Source organism: Pelophylax lessonae (assembly GCF_965119305.1).
Source record: "Pelophylax lessonae genome assembly, chromosome: 10".
Classification (NCBI taxonomy): Eukaryota; Metazoa; Chordata; class Amphibia; order Anura; family Ranidae; genus Pelophylax; species Pelophylax lessonae.
In genome coordinates this window covers 68822998-68843318 of record NC_138777.1, presented here as the reverse complement: position 1 = coordinate 68843318, position 20321 = coordinate 68822998, and the positions used below count along the sequence as shown (strand labels likewise).

General features: G+C 49.2%; 1 protein-coding gene across 1 annotated transcript in view; it reads left to right on the top strand.

Moving 5' to 3' along the window:
- Window positions 1–20321, top strand: part of LOC309565939 (uncharacterized protein) — a gene marked incomplete at both ends in the record, with an annotated part of 56812 nt that extends 36491 nt beyond the window's left edge. Inside the window, one exon of the mRNA XM_082270968.1 lies at window positions 19726–20321. Within this exon, the coding sequence (XP_082127094.1) occupies window positions 19726–20321 (596 nt within the window). The remainder of the gene's footprint in view (window positions 1–19725) is intronic.

The following is a 20321-nucleotide window of genomic DNA, read 5'->3' as shown; positions in this document are numbered from 1 at the left end:
CATCTCACATAGCCCTGAATGTTCTGATCCTTGAGATGTACGTCTAAGAGTCTTTTGAAAGCCACCATACTACCCGCAGAAACCACCTCTTGTCGTAGAGAATTCCACAATCTTGTAGCCCTAACAGTAAAGAACCCCCCACGTTGCCTGAGGTTAAAACGCTTCTCCTCTAATCGCATTGTATGCCCTCGAGTCCTCATGCAATCCCTTCGACTGAACAGCTTTTTTTCTAAGCTGAGATCCCCATTGAGATATTTAAAAATTGCTATCATGTCCCCCCTCAGGCGTCTCTTCTCCAGGGAGAATAAATCAAGCGATTGCAGACGCTCTTCATAATTAAGGTCCTCCAATCCCCTAATTAGTTTAGTTGGCCTTCTCTGGACTCTCTCCAGCTCCAACACATCCCTCCTGAGGACTGGCAACCAGAACTGGACAGAATACTCCAGATGTGGTCGGACCAGAGTTTTATAAAGTGGAAGGATTATAGTTTTATCTCTGGAATACATCCCTTTCTTTATGCATGCTAATATTCTACTGGCTTTGGCAGCTGCCGCTTGACATTGCATGCTATTGCCTAGTCTATCATCAACCAAGACTCCCAGATCTTTCTCAATTTTTGATTCCCCCAAGGGTTCCCCTCCTAATGTGTATTGTGCTTTTATGTTTCTAGTCCCCAAGTGCAAAACCTTACACTTCTCCACATGTAGCCTGGAGTATCGTCCAATTTCCACCCCAAAAGGATCTTCCCCTAATGCACTCTGCCAGTGTTGGACTTGCACCTATACAGCTATGCCTGGGCAGCCACAGCATAGTTAGGAAAACCAAACATGCATTGTGACCTGTAAATGTTGATGAAGCATTCAGAAAAAGTTCATGAACTGCTCAAATGCCTGGTCTGAAGTAACTTTAAAGGGGTGCATGGTGGGACATGGCAAATCAGAAGAACAAGGTATGAGAGGAAGGTCACTACAAGGGGTTAACTTGGCAGAAGAGTTGGAGCAGGAGAGTAGTTACCACATGTAACCATGAACTGGTGAGAATGTATAGTAGCCAGTCAAAAAGCATGGTACCTGGTGTATGTGACAGGTCCTCTGGTAGTGATGGGTTAGGTGTTTTGCCTCCTTCCCTAGCGGTTGGCTCCCAAAAAGAAATCAGGACCAAACTAACAGTACTGAGACCCTATGTACCTTTCACATGGTACAGGAGAGTGGAAAAGTTAACTGAGTGCATGACAGGACCCCATTTTGTCACTGGGAGTGAGGTGGCAGAGTTACGCTGGACTGGTGGAGAGGCCATAGGCTCAGCACTGCCCCTTCTAAACACAACAATTATTCCACAGAGTGTGAAATGGGATAGAATGTTTTACTGAGAGACTTTGTACATCACAGTACTGCACCCGGTTATCTCTAGGCTGGGGTTCCACTTTACTGTTGACTTTTCACACGAGTACACGACCCACCTGGTCCCGGGAATTGATGAGCACATAGGCAAAAGGAGAGGAGTGGTACCTCCTGGGTTTGCAGGAGGCCCCACATCTTGCTAGAAGACCTGTGACATCATCCTTGCCAAGCCACAGATAGAAAACAGCGTGTAAAGTAAGTGTATATTTTTAATATTTCTTGTAATGTTTGTTTTTTTGTATGCAGCATTTTTTTTTTGATGAGCAGTTTTTTGCATTTTGATGCAAAGTCTACTTTATTGTTAACCACTTAAGCCCCGGAAGATTTTACCCCCTTCCTGACCAGGGGGTATTTTGCGATTCGGCACTGCGTGACTTTAACGGACAATTGCGCGGTCGTGCGACGCTGTATCTAAACGAATTTGGCGTCCTTTTTTTCCTACAAACAGAGCTTTCTTTTGGTGGTATATGATCACCTGTGCGATTTTTTGATCACGCGCTATAAACAAATAAAGAGCGTAAATTTTGCAAAAATAACAATATTTTTCACATTTTTTTATATGAAATTCCCCCCCAAAAAAATTTAAAAATCAAAATTTTTTAACATTTTCGGCCAATTTGTTTTATGCTACCTATGTTTGGTAAAAAAAATTGCAAAAAGCATATTTTGATTGGTTTGTGCAAAAGTTATCGCGTTTACTAACAAAGGGAAAGATTTTTGTTGGTTTTTTTTAACGCGTAATGGCGGCGATCTGCGATTTTTTTTGCGGTACTGCGACATTGCGGCGGACAGATCGGACCCTTGACTGACATTTTTGCCACTTTTGGGGTTACCAGTGACATTTCTACAGTAATCAGTGCTATACATATGCACTGTTACTGTAAAAATACACTGGCAGTGAAGGGGTTAACTTTTTTTTGAAAGGGAGGGGCTATGTGTGTCCCTAGGGGCGTGCTTTCTACTGTGATTGGCTGTGGCTTCAGATGTATGAAGAGTGATCAACGGTTCTACATAGTAGAACCGTATGATCATCCTTCATACACAGGGGAGAATGACAGGCAGCTTGTTTACATTAGCCGCCTGACTTTCTCCCTCTCCCCCGCCGATCGCAGAGTGACCGGCGGACATCGGGTCCGCTGGTCACATGCGCGGAGGGGGTCCGTGACCACGCGGGAGCGGGAGCGCGCCTCCGGTGGCGCGCGCTCGCTCCCTAGACCCTCACAAGCTAGTGACGTAGCCCTACGTCACTTTGCCTGTGAGGGGCTGACCGCCGACGTAGATAGTCGTGCGGCGATCGGCAAGTGGTTAAAGTGGAACAAAACTCTCCCAATCAACATTAACTATTTTTGATCCTTTTGCTGCAACCCTTAGTAAGTAGATGGAAAGGTACATTATACTGTCTTACTGTACAAAAAAAGTGGCAACCACCACAATCTTTATCTGGCCTTATACTGTCTTGTTTTAACTTTTATTTTTTTCAGTTGCTTCCTGATTTCAGGCCTAGGCCGAAACAATATCATGCATCCAAGGAGTCTTCATGGGCTTTTTTTTTAACCTTCATCTGGAGGAGGGGCTTTCTCAGCTAAGCACACCCTCTGCCTGCACAAGCAGATGGATTTCAAGATATAACTACTAAATTAATCATCTCTCCTTACTCAAGATGGCCATGGCTAGAAATACTAGGGGGGGGGGGGGGGAACGTTTTTAAAATGATTTCTCAACTAAATAAAGCACAAAGACATAAATAATTGAGTGAATTTATTTTGAATATTAAAAATTAATGTAATAGAGTTTTCAGTTTGTGGTGATCAGATACAGCTTAGTTCTGCTTTAAGAGACATTTCAAACTTTTTTGTTACCCTGAGAGGGGCGATCAAACATTATGGCCTTACCTATAACCAGCTATGCAAATGGGTACCCTGTAGCACCCTTCTAGGTAGGTGCTAGAGAGAAAGTAAAGTTTTGGGTCCTGTCTGCTTACCAGAAGGACTGCAGGTAAATCTATATTGTTCTCTGCCTACCAGAGAGCAGGATCTGCTAGTGAGGTCTGCTCATTGTGCTCAGGTTCAACTCGTTCTGTCTGCAGAGTGTTTCACACTGGTCCAATAGGAAGGCATATTGGACAGTGGGAGGAATCCTGACAAATAAATGCACAGGCTTTTGATACAGCCCTGATGATTTGACAGAGGAAAAGTGCCTCGGTGCATGCTGGGATGCTGGGATACATGCAGACTTGGGGTCTTTCAGCTGGATAGCGAAGTCCTGGAGGGAGGGCGCGGCTGCCTCCTCCTCGGTAGAGGGGTCATGAGGCCTCAGGTGGTCGATCTGAGGGCCTAGAGAGTGCCAGTGAGGGGCTGAACCAAGAGGTCCAGGGAAGCTGACTGAAAGGGGAGACACTGGAGGATCTGATTCTGCAGTACAGTGAATACAGATCTGTGTCAAGGGGCTTGACCTGAGGGGGGCCACCCCTGCTGCTAGAAGAGTCAGTGGACGGGTGTCAGCATATGGGATGCTAGTGAGTGTCCCGAAGATAATGTAGATTACCAAGTCTATTGCTGGAGAGAAAAAAGCAAGGAGACTTAACCCTTTCCATACATGTGGCAGTATGGATTAGGCAGTGCAGCTGCTTCCACAATATCTGTGTCTCTTCTTCTTTTATATTATGTTATATCGGCCCTACACTATTGCCGATGGAATACTTGGAGAGATCCTTTCCTAAAAGTAACTTGGATAAAGATAACTTTTTATATATGTATTTTTGACTACCAGAGGTCAAGCCCTATAAACATATATTCAATGTGTTACATTGTAGCCTATTTTATCGATGTTTTCAGCCTGTCATATATATATATATATACATGTATTTATATGTTTTTTCTATTGAATATGTGATTTTATATTGTCTATATGTACTTTTCCCCCTCCCCTTGCAGGGAGGGAGATATGTTTTGTAACTAAATGTCTCCACCTTGAGACTGTGGATTGCTGAACGAGCAGCTGTGTACCTTTTTCATACCAATTAACTTAGGGTGTGAGCAACTACATTTCCTGTCCACCCTTTACTTGGTTTATCTACAAAAGGTTGCTGGCATTCACAGTCTCATGGTGTGTGGTTATGATTAAGCGATTTTTATCGTGAAACGCGTCAACCCGACACGTCTGTCCGTGTATTGCACTGTCTGTCTGCTGTATTCATGGAGAATAAAGGAGTTCTATTGATTTTTATTCAACATCTCTGAGTGCGGTCTTTCTCTTTTTGGATGTCAGCTGCTTCCACAAACATCCTGGTGAGGCAAAGTATGAGTTGTCCTTGTCCATTGTGAATAGTTACAGTTGGAGTATCCCACTATTCCCTTCTCCCATCCAAGTTCCATAAAACAGTAAAAATCAATACCCCTCGACTGTTTATTGTGTGACGAGCCATTGGGAGTAAGGGGGGATGTGTGAACTGTACCTCAAGTGACTGTGTGCTGGTAATCAGGGGAGGCCTGAGAAGTCATCTTACAGCAGGCCCTACTGGGACAGTGCTACACTAGCATGTAGTTATCTTGATAGTTTTGGCTTGAAAAGAGCATGTTATGAACTGGTTTCCCCTTGAATACAGGATAACGCACTCACAAATTCTGTGTCATTCCCCTTTACTATCACCCCTGAAAGCATAACCTTGTTTATGCCACTGTCTTTTGGCCAGGAAGCAGTGATAAAACACATCTGCTAAACGTTTGAGTCCCTCATGACTGTTATTCTGTTTGTGTGCTGTCACTGCTATCCAAATCAAATAAAAGAAAAGTGCAAGAAGGCAAAGGGAACTAATAACTCCCTGAGACATAATATAATGTGCTGCCTGAGAAAAGATGCTTCATCATGACAGGTACTAGCATCCCTCTAACCAGATGGTGAAGGTGATTTCCAGCAGGAAAATATAGTTTGTGTTAAAGTCATATTGTGAATCTAAAAAAACAAACTGCCTTACATTTGACATGACTGAATTGAGCAATCTCCATTGTTGCTGTAGCCTACTTCTTATAATAAAAGGCTTGTATATTAAAAGAGAAGTATGGGAATCATTTTTTTTAAATCATACTTATTTAGGTGGATGCAGCATTAGTCCAATGCTGCATCTGTTCCCCTCCGGCTCTAACACTGAGAACCGAGCAATCAAACATTGCCGATCGCTCAGTTCTCACAGTTCCCTGAGCACAGACCTGGTGACTGTCAGTCAGCAACTCTCTGCTCCCCCCCCCCTTGCGCTCACTGGAGTGCTGGGCTGTGGAGGGGGCGGGAGTGGCCGGCTCAGGCTCTCAGCAGCTCGCTGAGAGGCTGAGTCGGGTGCCGGTCCAGGCATGTAGGCGGATCCCGACCATATGGTCACGATCTTGCCTGAGCCTGGACGGTCTCAGTGACATCAGCTGACAGCGGGCTTCAGCTGAAAACGCGTTACTGGAGTGTAGAACGGACTGCACTACTGTGATCCACAAGAGAAGTACAGCCAAATGAGCTTTGGCTGTATTTCTTCTTTAAGATTTCTAATTAAAGAATTGTCTCAGTCCCTGATGAACATTGCAAACAATGCAATATTATATCATTCCCCCAAGTTCTGTATAGAAGAACAAAAGGAAGAAACTGGTTAGTTCCTATGGACAACAAAAGCAAACACACTTTCCCAGCCATTTTATAGAAGATCTTCACCCTGTAAGCAAAAATGTACTAATTCTGTAGCTGCTGACTTTTAAAAAGATACACTCAACCAACCCAGCTCTTTGCCAGGTTTCGGGTCCCTGGTCCTGGCATTGTAAATTTGGGCAGCTGGCTGTGGCTCTTTGTGGCTTCACAGCTGGCTGTTCACTGTGAACTGGTGAATGGTCCTGCAGTCTCTTGGGACCTGTGATGTGTCACAAGAGGCTGCAGGGAGAGAAGGGGGATGGGGGGCGAACTTCCGCTCTGATCCCCTAGGCGGTCGGAGCGGAAGTGGGAGCTGGTATCTGCTCCCACTTTTGTAGAAAGTTCATCTTTAATATAAGAGGGTTAAAGAAGAATACCAGGTTTGGCATTTTTTTTTCTGTTCAAAAAGCTTTATCCAAGGTTAGCACAGAGAACATACATATCGACTTGCACAGCAGCATTTGAAGTGCACAATAACATGGAACAATAATAAGTACGCTTATAAAGATGGTCTCACATGAGCCCAGACAGAAGTGCATACACATATTATAAACAGATTAGAGGCATAGTAGTAACAGACCTATTAATGATTGATATAGGTCTGGCAGTGTTGGCGGTGAGAAGGCAAAGAAAAAAGAAGAGTAAAAGAAGAAGAGAGAAAGGGGTGGGGGGGGGGGCAGAGGAAGAAAATGTCAGGGGTACTGGCGGTCAAAGTTGGGGATTAATATCAATGCTTAAAATTATAACTAAAGTAATCTTCTACTTCTAGTTTTGGATAGAGTGGAGAGAGATTAGAACACCTGCCAGTTTTTATTGCTCTCTGCGTCCCCGTTAGGGAGATTTACCCTCTCTATTTGTCCTGATTACCATTATCGTTGAAAGGGAAAGTAGAACAAAATCCCAAATATTGGATTGTCCCCAGAAAAGTAATAGAGGGGACATCACTAGTTCTGATGACTTAGGGGCCCCAAAGAATTTCCATAATTTTCAGGGATTTCCTCTTACTTCCTGTTTTACTATGGGACAGGCAGTGAAGGTAAATCTCTGCAATGGGACACGGATGGCGAAACAAATCTGACAAGAGTTATAACTCTCCCTTGCTCTATCCAAAATAAAAAAATAAAAAGTTTTGCCCATAGTTCTACTTCAAGGTTTAAGTAGAGTGGAGTCAAGGTCTGGCAGCAAGAAATAATCTATCCAGGGTTGCCAGATTTTCGTGTATTTGGTAACTCGGTCTTGAAAAGTGGATCATGGATCATAGCGCATGGAAATCAATTTTTGACCTCAAGTATATTGAGGATCAGGGATTTCTAGGCCGATGGTACCGTTTGTTGGCTGTTGTTAAAATTGGAAAAGAAGTTTAAATTGAGCTGTCATGAGATCTGGGCCTCTAGTTTAGTATAGCATCTGAAGGGTCAGAGCTATGAGGCTTGCCCAAGGCAGTGGCAAATTAGATAAAGACTTCTGTCCAAAATTTGTGTACAGTAGGGCATTCCCACCATATAGGAAATGCCCCTCATTCTACAGCCTTTAAAGCAGGGAGCGTAGTTCAGTACATACTTTGAAATACGAGTTGGAACCAGATACCAGCAGGAGAGTACTTTATGGGATGTCTCAAGTGCAACAACATGAGCATTATTTGGTGGCTTGCCATATATTGGCTCAGTCCTCAGGTTCTATAGTGAGACTGAGCTTGGATTCTCATTTGCTGATGTAGGTTGGGGGTGCAGGAAAAATGTAATGAGCATGTCCTGATACAGGACAGAGATTTAACCTACTGTGTGGAGCAGGTATGGCATTTTGTTTTACATAGTTACATTGGTCCAGCTTGGACCTATGTAACTACATATACACCATACCTGTGAGATCCCTCTAGTAGCTGGAAATCACTTTGGTAAATTCCGCTATTCCAGTGATCCCCACTAGCAATCGATGCATGCAAAGTGTTCTCTGATTGGATGAGGGGGCGAGGCCTTGTGATGGTGTCCCACTGTTCACTTTGTCCACTCATAGAACACTTTGCATTCATTGAGAAAATGCAAAGTGTAGCACAGGCTTTTGATGCAGTCCTGATGATTGGCAGAGGGCAGGTTGCCTCGGTGCATTCTGGGATACAGTATAAAAGCCAGGAGCACAAGTGCTGTGGGGTCTTTGGCTGGAGAGCGTAGTCCCGGAGGGAGGGGCCGGCTGCCTCCTACTCTGCAGAGGTGCCATGTGGTCGCAGAAGGTCGTCCTGAGGGCCAGAGGAGCTGAACCCAGAGGTCCAGGGAAGTTGACTAAGAGGGGAGACACTGGAGACCCTGGGACTGCAGTATCGTGATACAGGGGGCCTGAACTGAGGGGGGCCACCCCTGCTTGTAGGACAGTCAGTGGATGGGTGTCAGCCGAGGAAGAGAGGGAGGTTACTTTACTAGGGAGAGTGTCCTGAAGTCAACTAGTTGTTCACCAAGTCATCTTAAGGATAAGAGACTTAATCTACATTCATCCAAAGTGGCGGGATGAATCATAAGCCTGGCTGTTCCACACCTATAGAGAAGCAGAGAAAATAGGTGTCCTCAATCACTGTCAATAGTTAAAGTAAGAGTATCCCACTATTTCCTTCTCCTATCCCCATTTTACAATTTTTATTAATTGATTATTGGAGTGTGAGCCAAGGGAAATTAACGGCCTGTCTTTGTCAAGCAGCCAACCTCCTGTGTTCAGAATACAGCAGGGCAGCGTCATGGGATCCAGATGCTGTTGGAGATCACTAGGGTAGCCATGCCTACTACTGGGTTTTCCACCTTCTATAGGGATCCCACAAGTATGGTATATGCATAGTACCATTGGTCCAAGCTGGACCAAAGTAACTATGTATAAAATATCACACCTGGATCGCGAGTGTCTGGCGGCAATCTGAGTCACCTGACCCGTGCATCGGCTTCCCCGCTGACGAGCCCTACGTTGGTTTGCCTGGGAAAGCCACACTACCGCAGTATATAGGCGGCGTGTGGTCGGCAAGGAGTTGTAAAGACAGTAGGTTTTTTTATCTAAATGCATTAAGATAAAAAGCCTTATGTGTGCAGCAGCCCCCCTTACACTTATCTGAGGTCCATCTCTGTCCAGCGATGTCCAAGAGTGTCTCAGCCGACTGAGATTCTCCTTCCTGGTTGGCTGAGACACAGCAGCGGTGCCATTGGCTCTTGCTGCTGTCGATTAATCAGGAGAGAAAGGGGGCGGGGCTCCGTGTCTGTGACTCAGCTCGGGTGTTCCCATAGCAAGTTCCTTGCTGTGGGGGCACTGAACAGGAGGGAGGGACCAGGATCACAGAAGAGGGACCTGAGAAGAGGAGAATCTGGGAACAGAGCAGTTAAGTATAACATGTTTATTATTTTTATAGGGAAAAAAAAAAAACGAGACTTGACAATCACTTTGGGGTAGCAACTGAAACAAAAGCATAGGGCTTGATTTACTAAACACAAAAAGACCGTTCACTTTGCAGGTGCACTTGCTGCAGAGCTACGTAAATGAGGTAAAGCTTCACTTTACAAAGAATACTCAATCACATACAGGGAAAATAAAAAACAGTATTTTTGCTTGCGCATGATTGGATGATAGAAGTTAGCATAGCTTCTCCTCATTTACTAAGGTCTGCAGCAAATGAACTTGCAGAGTTCACAGTCTATTTGCCTTTAGTAAATCAACCCCACAGTCTTTTCCCATGGTCACCAATTACTTGGGCCATTCACTGCCATAGGCAAAAGCTAATTTTTTGCTCCTTTTTTATGCTTACTTTTTCATAAATACAAATTCCACTTAGGGCAATTAATATGCAGATCTCACATGAAGCTATTAAGCTACCAATCTCTAAACCTTTAATCCAAATAGGAGAACAGGAGATTAAGAGCAACTATGAAGTTCTGACTAATAGGGGTTTATTGGCTGGATTAACCATTAAGCCCCTTTCACACGGGCTTTCCGATCAGGTCTGACTGTCAGTTTTATAGGTGGACCTGATGGGGCAGCGGATGTCAGCGGTGACATCTCCGCTGACACCCGCTGCTATCTGATCCGATCCTGTCCGTGAAATCCAGACGGATGGAAACCCTATTTTCCATCCGTCTGGAGGATCGGATTGGATAGGATCGGATGAAAATGGACAGGCGGTGCGCTATCATCCGATCTCCCATAGAGGAGAGCGGGGCTCTGACAGGTCATTGTAGTAGTAGTAGTAGTAGTATTGTCTCTGCAAAGTAAGTGGAGAAGGACCTGTCATCCGCCTGCTCAGCGAGATCAGCAAATCGATCCCTGCTGAGCAAAACAGAGTCCGCTGGGTGGAAAGCCCGGGTGAAAGGCCCCTTAAGCAAAATAGCATGCTTAGGACACCAAGGGACGGGGACACGGCAGATTTTTCCCACCAGCCATCATGCCTGTAAGGCCTCGTGCACACTGGACATTATAAAAAACGCCAGTAACTTTGTGGTGAGTTTTTCAGCAATTTTCAGCTTTTTTGCATTGGCGTTTTCAGCGTTTTTTAGCGTTTTTTGCCGTTTTTAGCTAAAAGTCACCTCTCTTTAGTAACTCCCACTTTACCACAATGCAATGCTTGCCAGACAATGCTTGTCAGAATTGCATCACATGGGTGTTGGTTTGGTGCAAATGTGGATCCTTTTTTCCCTGCATCAAAATTGCATCGCATGGGTGTGAACACCCATGCAATGCGATTCTGTCAAGCTCACTGCATTTTGCAATCTGTTTTGGGGTGTCTTTTAACATTAAGCCCCCGTTCACATGGGGCAGATTTGACATGTGATTTGACATATCAAATTGCATGCCAAATCAGAGCCTATTGCCAGCAACGTCACTGTCCGAATTGGTGCAATCCTGATTTTGTGGCGCCACACCGATTCCCAAAAGTAGTTTCTGCACTATTTTTGGTGACTTCAGGGCAATTTCAATAGACATCTGAGCATTAACCCGTACAGATGTCTGTCAAATCGCCCCCGAACTCCTACTGACATGCGAGTTTGAAATCGTGCGCGTTCAGCTGAATGATTTCAAACCCGCCCTCAGTGTGAACTGGTACCGTTTCCAGCAAAAGGCTCTGATTTGACATGCGATTCAACATGGCAAATCGCATACCAAATCAGTACAATGTCAACGGGGCATCATGTTCCATGAACGATACCCCGAAACAGATTGCAAAATGCATAGGTGTTTACACCCATGCAGTGCGATTAGGTGTGGAGAAAAAAAGGGTCCTACAACATTTTGGTGCAAATGTGATGCAATTTGAGCCATACAAAATATATGGCTCAAATCACATCGCACAGACATCACATGTGATGTGCACAGGAATGCGGTGCGTTTTTGGTGGAAATCACATGCGGCGTTCAGCATGCACCAGTGTGAACCAAGGATATGTTCCATGAATGACACATCGAAACAGAACTCAAGGCTTAAAAAAAAAGCAATGGAATCAAAAATGCTGCTAAATGGTAAATGTAAATTTTTTTACATTTTTTGGCGTTTATCAGCATTTATAGACGTTAGAGCGTTTTTGCAGCTGAAAAACGCCACTCAAAGCCCACTAGTTTTGGGGTTTTTTTACAGCCAGAAAACGCCCCTGCCAAAAACTGCTTAAAACAGCCTATGTGTCCTTTTTTCCCCCGTAGCAGGTTTTCCAGGCCTATGGCCTGATGTGGGTCTGCCACTGTTACCGGTTACCTTTCCAGCCCATGTGAGCTGTGGCCCTGGGTGAGAAGACTGAGACATGGACAACTCCGGCATCTTTGTGTTGTTGTTTTAATGTAGATAAAAGGGGATGGGAGAAGGGAATGAGTAGGATACTCCTTTAGGCTTCAACTATGCACACTTGGGACTTCGTTGCTGAAAATGCCTGTTGGCGCTTCCTTGACGTCAGCCAGCGCCAGCCAACGCCCTTTATCTCTGAGAACACTCTGTAACTTAAGAGAAGTGCTGAATCCTCGACTTGTAGTCCAGAAGATCCAGGACTGTGAAATTGTAGAACCAACAACACTGTTATACTGCAACAAGTCACTGAATACTTCCCTCCTGCCTTGCTTTGGCTTGAGGTAGTATGTTGTAGAATCATGTCAAACTGTACATTCCAACTGGCACACACTGTACAATTCAGGGCCCAATAGTAAGTGCCCCCTTTAGCCTTGAACTCTTCGGGGTTCACTATCTAGGCACCCCCCTCTGTAACTTCAGGGTCCTCAACCTAGGTACCCCCTTTCAGCTAGCTGGCACTGGATCCCAGAACCTCTTCCGGAGTGGTCCCCTCTAAGACCCCAAGGGGCAATCCGCAGTACTCACAACCTGTGTAGGCTTTCCTGGGACTGAACCCCTCTCTCTCTCCGCAGGCTCTCGGCACACCGGATCCCCTCAGCTCAACTCAGCACACTCTGGATTCTCAGGTGACACCCCGAGACATCCACCTTCCTCAGACAGCCGCACTCTCCATCCATCCTCGGACTCTGCTCCCGCCAAAGACATTGTGTCATGTGCCACCCCCAAACTTATACCCACTCCCAGAATCCTTTGCAGCACAATCTGCCTTCTGGGGTAGTTACAAGCCTGGATGTGTACCCTAATTGGGTTTTCTCCACCGCCCTATGAAAAGCCTCTCACAGGAGCCCGTGGGGAGCCTCCCCCCTCAGCAGGCACACCTGGAAACCATAACACCCTGACTAATAAATCACAGCCCTGCTGTTAGGCAGACAAGGCCCACTATACCTTTACCTAGCACCTACCTGTAGGGTGCTACACCCAACTTCATCCACAGATGTATGCTTACTGAGATCCTACTGCCGTGTCCCCTGTTATTTATACTGTTAAAATCCCATCAGAACAACTGTGCCACAAGACAGGCTGGATGCCTTGTCTCTGCTAAGTATAAAAGATTTCGTTATGTCAAATTCGTTTTGAGGATTTGATCAAAGACTGCAATTAAAAAATATAAAATAAAATTTTTAAAATTTAAATAAATTTTGAGGTATAAGTAAATATTTAACTTACAGGGTTTTCAAAGTTCAAAGTGAAAATGTATTAACATCAAAGTGAGATTTTTTTTTTTCAATACAATGGTTTAAATGAATTTTTCATTTTTGTTAACATCAAAGTGTGAATTTGTGAACAGAAAAGTGAGGATTGTCCACGCAGAGTGGAAACAAATGTATGGTAAAAATAATTAATTTTAAAGGAGAAGTATGGGATTCTAAAAAAACAACACGCATATTCACCTCCCTGCTGCAGTATCAGACTGATGATGCAGCTGTGCTCCGCCAGGCTCCAAAGCCCTGTACACATATCAGCCAACATTCAGCCCGTGTGTACAGATCCTTGTCCGTCAGAAGCCGATCTCTAGTTTGGCTTCTGTTAAACGAGCATGCTGGACAACCAGCGTCCAATCGGCATCTGATCAGCGCTCTCAGCCAGTGGCTGCAAGTGCTTACCAGTGTGTTCTGACATGGGGGCCTTCCCCATGTCAAAACACAATAGCATAGTGGGGTGATTGATGTACTAACATTGCATAGTTAGTACAATGAGCTTCTCAGTTTTTTTTCCTTCAGCTCACTGGGTTGAACGAAAAAAAAAAACCTACTATGTGTACTAGGTAGGTAAGTAGGGTAAGGAAAGTCTGTGACTGCTGATTGCTTAGTTCTCGGTCCACTCTGACCATTTCTCAGTCATTTCTTCTTCAACTATTCACTCAGTTTGATGTAGCTACAGTGGCATGAGTGTGGGACTGTGTCAGAGAAGGCTTGCCCTCAGTACAGATAAAGTTCCTAGGCGCATACGTGTCCGAACAGATGTGCACGTGCATGCTCAGTCGCACCCACATCACTAATGCTGGCGCCAAACGGCCTATTTCAACAGGGCTGCTGCAAAGACTCATTACTGTTTGATCTACAACATTCCAGTTTTATCTGCTGCCTGTTCCTGTAATTTCTATTTCCTGACCTGGCTTGTCTCTGACCAAGGTTGAACGCTACCTGCCCTGACCTCGGCTTGTACTTGGACTCTGCTTTTGCCCCCTATCTTTGCTCGTTCTTGCTCACCGTTGCTGACCCCAGCTTGTGTCCTGACTATACTTTTGCCTTCCGTTTATGCTTGATCTGACTGCTACCGACCCGTCACGTCTGACCCTGCATCCTGCTCAGTCTGCTACTGTGCCTCCTGTCCCATACATTCTCATCTGGTTTTTGCCCACCTGCTGGAGCACCTGCATCCTGTTGCTAGCCAATCACGTGCCAGTCTGCTACCACTTAGCTCTGGTCCTGCTGCATCTGCCCGCTGTCAGCTGTCTCTGTCTTATGGTTCACCCCAGTGGCGCATCAGCTTCCAAAATACGCAGAACTACTGGACTTACTCAGGCACTCATACCTCACCATGCTCCTGCAGCCACTGTCTCATTCCCAGTGGTTCTTGAGCCAGACCTGTAAACTATGCCTTCCTCTTCACGTCAGGCTCTGTAACTAGGTATGTGACAGACTGTTATGTTGCTTCTTTCATTACAACATATGTTTGGCTTCACTGGATATAGGTGGACGGTGCCTGATTATATGGACTATTCTGAGGAGAGAGCTTTGACTGTTAGTCACTGCTCTCTTTTCTGCCCCTTCAGTGCTTACTGGAGCACCAGCTTGGGGAGGGGATGGGAGCAACTGGCTCAGGCTCTCAATAGTGAGCTGAGAGGCTGGGTCAGCTGCTGGCCAGGCATCAGGGTGGATTCCTACAGAGTCTGGACCAGCTCTGTGACATCAACCGACAGCCGGCTTTAGCGAGACGAGGGGAATCGGGGCTTCTCTGTGCAAACCCATTGCACAGAGCAGGTAAGTATACCATGTTTTTTAAAAAAAAAAAAACCCCAAAAGCTATACAATCACTTTAACTGATGGCCTAAGCACAACCCAACAATTGAGCAAGGCCCGAAGCGAAAAAAAAAAAAAAAAAAAATAGCGCAGGGCAGACATGACCATGTGAAGAGGGGAGACAGGGCAGGTGTGAGTTAAATTAAATTGTTTTGAGTTGGGGGGTATTCAGGGATTGGTGTATCAGGTTTGGGAGGGGTTGAGGTACAGTTAGGAGGGGTGGCCCCTCAGATTGGAGGTCAGTGGAAGTTCAACGGACGAAGGAAGAAGAAGCTTGGTCACCCACCTTTTTCACTGCAGAGCATCTCACCTCAGCTTCCCTGGTCTGTGATGGCGGATTTGGACGTTTTGCTGGAGCAAATTAAGGCCGCTGCTGCGGTGCAGGGGACTGAGTGGCTCCGGTCCCAGGTCTCCACGTTGATGGGGGTTCAGGACTCTGCACAGGATTCGGAGGGGCTTGCGGTCCCGCGGGCTCGGCGGTCACGGCCGCCGGAGCGTTTTTCACCGGACCCTTCCCCTCGAGCTCAGCGTCATCCTAGGAGCCCCGACAGGGACCCTTCAGGGCCGCCGGCTAAGCGTACTCCTGCTGCGGCCGTGCGCGCCTCTGGGAGGAATCCTCTGCATGGATGGAGCTCTGGGGGTAGTGGGGGGAGGCGGCCTTCGGTCTCTCCCCGTCCCTCTCGCCGGGGTGCTACTGGACTGGCGGGCTCCCCTACTGGCGATGCTCCGGTCGGAGGGGTGCCTCGGCGTGGGAGCGGCTTCATGGCGGCCGGTGGCAGCAGTGATCGGCGGGACTCGGAGTCGGCCTCGGCTGGGCGCAGAGAGATGACGCGGCGGGGCAAGTCACGTGGCCGGGTCATCGGAAGTTCGGCTGGTTCACAGAGGTCTCCGTCGGGCGGAGCTGGAGTACGGGGGCGTGGACGCCTGTCGCTCGGCTCTGCAGATGGCGGGAGTGCGACACCTGGTGGACGGATGTCGGCGGTGCCCGGGGACGATCGTTCGGAAGGCGAAGTGTCCGGATCGGATGTGGAAGAGGATGTCGGTGGTCGGTCGGCGACGAGGGAGGCTGGATCGGCGGCTGGGGGCGCCCCCCCTGGGCAGACAGGTGAGGTCACAATTCCTTCTCTGGCTTTGTCTGATTTGCGGGGCTTGTTTGATGTGGGGGGTGGGAGTGCTGGAGGGGCTCGGGGGGTGGGGGTGTCCCGGCCAGTGGGGGCGGGGACCCCGGAAGGGGGTGATAATGGGGGTTTGAGGGGCTTCCTCCTGGGCTTACGGGACCTCTTGGGGCGTTTGCCCCCGGGGGACGGGGGCCGCTTGTCTCCAGCGGCGGCTTGGGTGCCTCCGGCGGGGGGCTCGGGCACGGAGCCGGGGGGGGCCCCGGGGCTGGCGGGGCCGTCTTCCACGGGGCTAGTTGCGGGGGGGGCTGGGGCCCCTCCCCAGGTTGTTGGTGCTCCGGCAGTGGTGGCGGTGACGGCCGGGGCGACGGGGGACAAGACCGGGACGGCGAAGGAGGGGAAGGCGGACGCTGTTCGCCTGGACGATTCAGCGAAAGGTGAGGTATATGTTTGTTTTGAGGGCCCGTTGGGGGCACATTTGAAGCAGGAAGTCCGGGAGAAGATCTGGAAGGGTGAGTACGTGGAAATCTTCACGCTGTTGCCCCTCGAGAAGTTTCACCTGGACAGGGTTAAACCGGAGGAGCGCAAGAAGGAGGACGAGGAGGCGCGACGCTATCGGCTTATCCCTCGGACCTTCGCCAATTGGCTGCAGGCCTTTGCCATTCTGGCGGGCGTCATAGGGGAAAAGGCGCCGGAAAACTGCTCGGCCCTGTTCTGCTACATGGACGCTGTAGGGGAAGCCTATCGGGTTTACGGGGGGTCGGCCTGGCTGCGGTACGACGAACAGTTCCGGCAGCGGAAGGCGGTTAGGCCGTCCTTGCGGTGGGACCACAAGGACATCAGCCTGTGGATGCGGCTCATATCGTCTGCGAAGGCTCCGAATCAGTTTTTTCCAGGGGGGGCCGGTGGTTCTGCGACCCCGGGACAGCCGGCCGCAAAGAGGAGGGGTTTCTGCTGGCAATTTAATGAGGGTTCCTGTAAGTTCGGTGGCACATGTCGCTTCAAACATGAGTGCTCCGGTTGCGGAGGTTCCCATTCCTTGGCTCGGTGTTTTAAGTCCGGAAAAGGGCGGTCCGGAGAGCCTTCGCACAAAGGGGACGACGCCGGTGAGGGTGGAAAGGCTGCGGCCTTTTCTAGATAGGTACCCCGATAGGGCGGCTGCTCGACTTCTGGGGGAGGGTTTTGCGGTGGGTTTTCGTATCCCTTGCTCTTTGGCCTCGGTGCCGCCGGTGGCGAGGAATTTGCGTTCGGCATTGCGCCACCCTTTGGTGGTGTCGGATAAGTTGCACAAGGAAGTGGCTCTCGGTCGCATGGCGGGCCCGTTCTCGGAGGTGCCGGTGCGTGACTTGGTGGTTTCGCCGTTGGGGGTGGTTCCCAAGAAGGAACCCAACAAGTTTCGCCTCATTCACCACCTCTCCTTCCCGAAGGGTGGGTCTGTGAATGACGCCATCGACCCGGAGGCCTGTACGGTGTCTTACATTTCCTTTGACGCCGCGGTGGCCTGGGTGCGACATTATGGGCGGGGGGCCTTGATGGCCAAATCGGACATTGAGGCGGCGTTCAGGTTGCTCCCGGTTCACCCGGACAGTTTTCGATTGCTGGGCTGCCGGTGGCAAGGGGCGTATTATGTGGATCGCTGCCTTCCTATGGGCTGCTCCATATCGTGCGCGCTGTTTGAGACCTTCAGTTCCTTTGTGGAGTGGGTGGTTCGGGAGGTTTCCGGTGTGAATTCGGTGATCCACTATTTGGACGACTTTCTGTGTGTGGGCCCGCCCGCTTCCAACGGGTGCGCGATCCTGCTTGCCACGTTGCAGCATGTGGCCGGGAGCTTCGGCATTCCGTTGGCCCCCGACAAGACGGAAGGCCCGACCACGGTGCTCAGCTTCCTGGGCATTGTCGTGGATTCGGAGGCCATGGAGTGTCGCCTACCGGAGGATAAATTGGGGGCTTTGAGAGCTGAAATTGAAGGGGTGCTGGGTTTGCGCAAGATTCAGTTGCGCAGCTTGCAGTCGTTGCTGGGTAAATTGAATTTTGCCTGCCGCATTATGCCCATGGGCCGGGTTTTCTGCCGACGGCTGTCGGCGGCGACTTCGGGGGTGAAGTTGCCCACTCACTTCGTCAGGCTCAACAGGGAACACAGGGATGACTTGCGTCTGTGGCACGGTTTTTTGGCCACATACAATGGTAGATCCTTGTGGATGGCCGGGCCGATCAGCAACTTTGATTTGGAACTGTTTACCGATGCTGCTGGTTCGGCGGGGTACGGGGCTTTTCACCGGGGGGCGTGGAGCGCCGCCCCTTGGCCGGGGGCATGGCAGGTAGCGGGGCTGGTCAGCAACTTGGTGTTGCTGGAACTGTTCCCGGTGGTGGTGGCCCTGGAGATTTGGGGGGCGGAGTTCAGGAACCTGAAGGTTCGCCTCCATTGCGACAATCTCGGGGTGGTTCAGGTGATCAACCGCGCGTCGGCTTCGTCTCAGCCGGTGGTGCGCCTCCTCAGGTATTTGGTTTTGCGGTGTCTACGGTTGAATGTTTTCCTGTACGCTGTGCACATTCCGGGGGTTAAGAATGATATTGCTGACGCGCTGTCTCGTTTTCAGTGGGACAGGTTCCGGGAGTTGGCACCGGCAGCGGAGCAACGCGGAGTCACGTGTCCGGAGTGGCTATGGGGGATTGCCTTGGGGTCCTCGCTGGATGGATCAGGAAGTCGGTGAGCGAGTCCACGTGGTCGGCTTATTGCAAGGTATGGTTGGAGTGGCTCGAGGTGTTGCGGGTGGCATCGGTGGATCCTCTGGGTCCGGAGGTCAGGTGGGTGTTACTTTCTTTTGTCTCTGATCATTTTGAGAGGGGCGCGTCGGCTTCCGCTGTGGCTCGCAAGTTGTCCGGCTTGGCCTTTCTGTTTAAATTTTTGGGTTGTCAGGATTACACGAAGGACTTCGTGGTGAGACAAGCGTTACGGGGCTATTCCAGGGCTTATCGGAGGAGGGACACTAGGCGCCCGGTGTCCTTCGCTCTTTTGCAGGACGTCTGCCGGCAATTGGGGGAGCACTGCGCCTCGAGTTACGAGGTGGTGTTGTTTAAGGCGGCCTTTTCTCTCGCTTTTTTCGGGGCTTTCCGGATTGGGGAATTGGTCAGCTCCTCCCGGACGGTGCCGGGGGGCCTATTGGGTCAGGATGTCTCTGTCGGTCGGGAGGGGGTTACTATCCTCCTTCGACGGTCCAAAACGGACCAGAGTGGCAAGGGGGTCCGTGTCCGGTTGTTCGCGGTGCCGTCTTCACCGCTGTGCCCGGTAGGGGCGGTTCGGGATTACTGGGCAATCCGCCCTTCGCGGCCCGGTTCATTTTTAATGCATGCGGACGGGTCGTCGTTATCTCGTTTTCAATTTGTATCGGTGTTCAGAAGGTGTGTGGGCTCTTTGGGTTTGGATGCCAGTAGGTTTGCATCTCATTCCTTTCGGATCGGGGCGGCCACTGAGGCTGCACGCTGGGGATTGAATGACGATGCGGTCAAACGCATTGGGCGCTGGGAGTCTAGGAGGTTCTTGTTGTACGTTCGTCCACAGCTGTTGGTGTAGGGTATGTACGGGGGGTGGTTTTGTCGCTGGGGGGGTGTGGGCCCGGCTGGTTATCTGATTATTGGTTGGTTTTCTTTTCCTTTTGTCCCCTTTTCTTGTAGGTTTGGAACCCTGCCTTGTTTGGATCGTGGGACACTCGTATGTTTTCTGGGGGGCCCGGAGAGCTGATGTGCGTCCTAATGGTAGACAACTTGGTTTTTCTCGGCACGAGGCTTGTGTCAGGTGGCTGGGGGTGCCGGGGCTTACTTGGGGCAGGGTCCTTCCCGAAGTGCATCGTTTCGCCCGGTTGGACAGGCAGCCAGATGTTTTGGTGCTGCATGCCGGGGGCAACGATTTGGGGGCCAGGTCCGCGCGGGCCTTGATCAGGGACATAAAGTTGGATTTCCTTCGGCTGCGCACGGCTTTTCCGGCGCTGCTTGTAGTTTGGTCGGATATGGTGGCCCGCACGTCCTGGCGCATGGCCAGGTCGGTCGCGCGCCTTAATAAGGCTCGGATTAAGTTGAACAAGGAAGTGGGGCGCTTTGTGTGTCGGAATGGGGGGTTGGTGGTTCGCCACCTGGAGTTGGAAGTGGACACATGGCGGTATCTGCGGGATGATGGAGTCCACCTCAATGCGGTGGGTATAGATTTATGGGCCCTGGGATTACAGGATGGGATCCAGCAAGCCTTGAGGGTTTGGAGGGGCACGCAAGGGTAA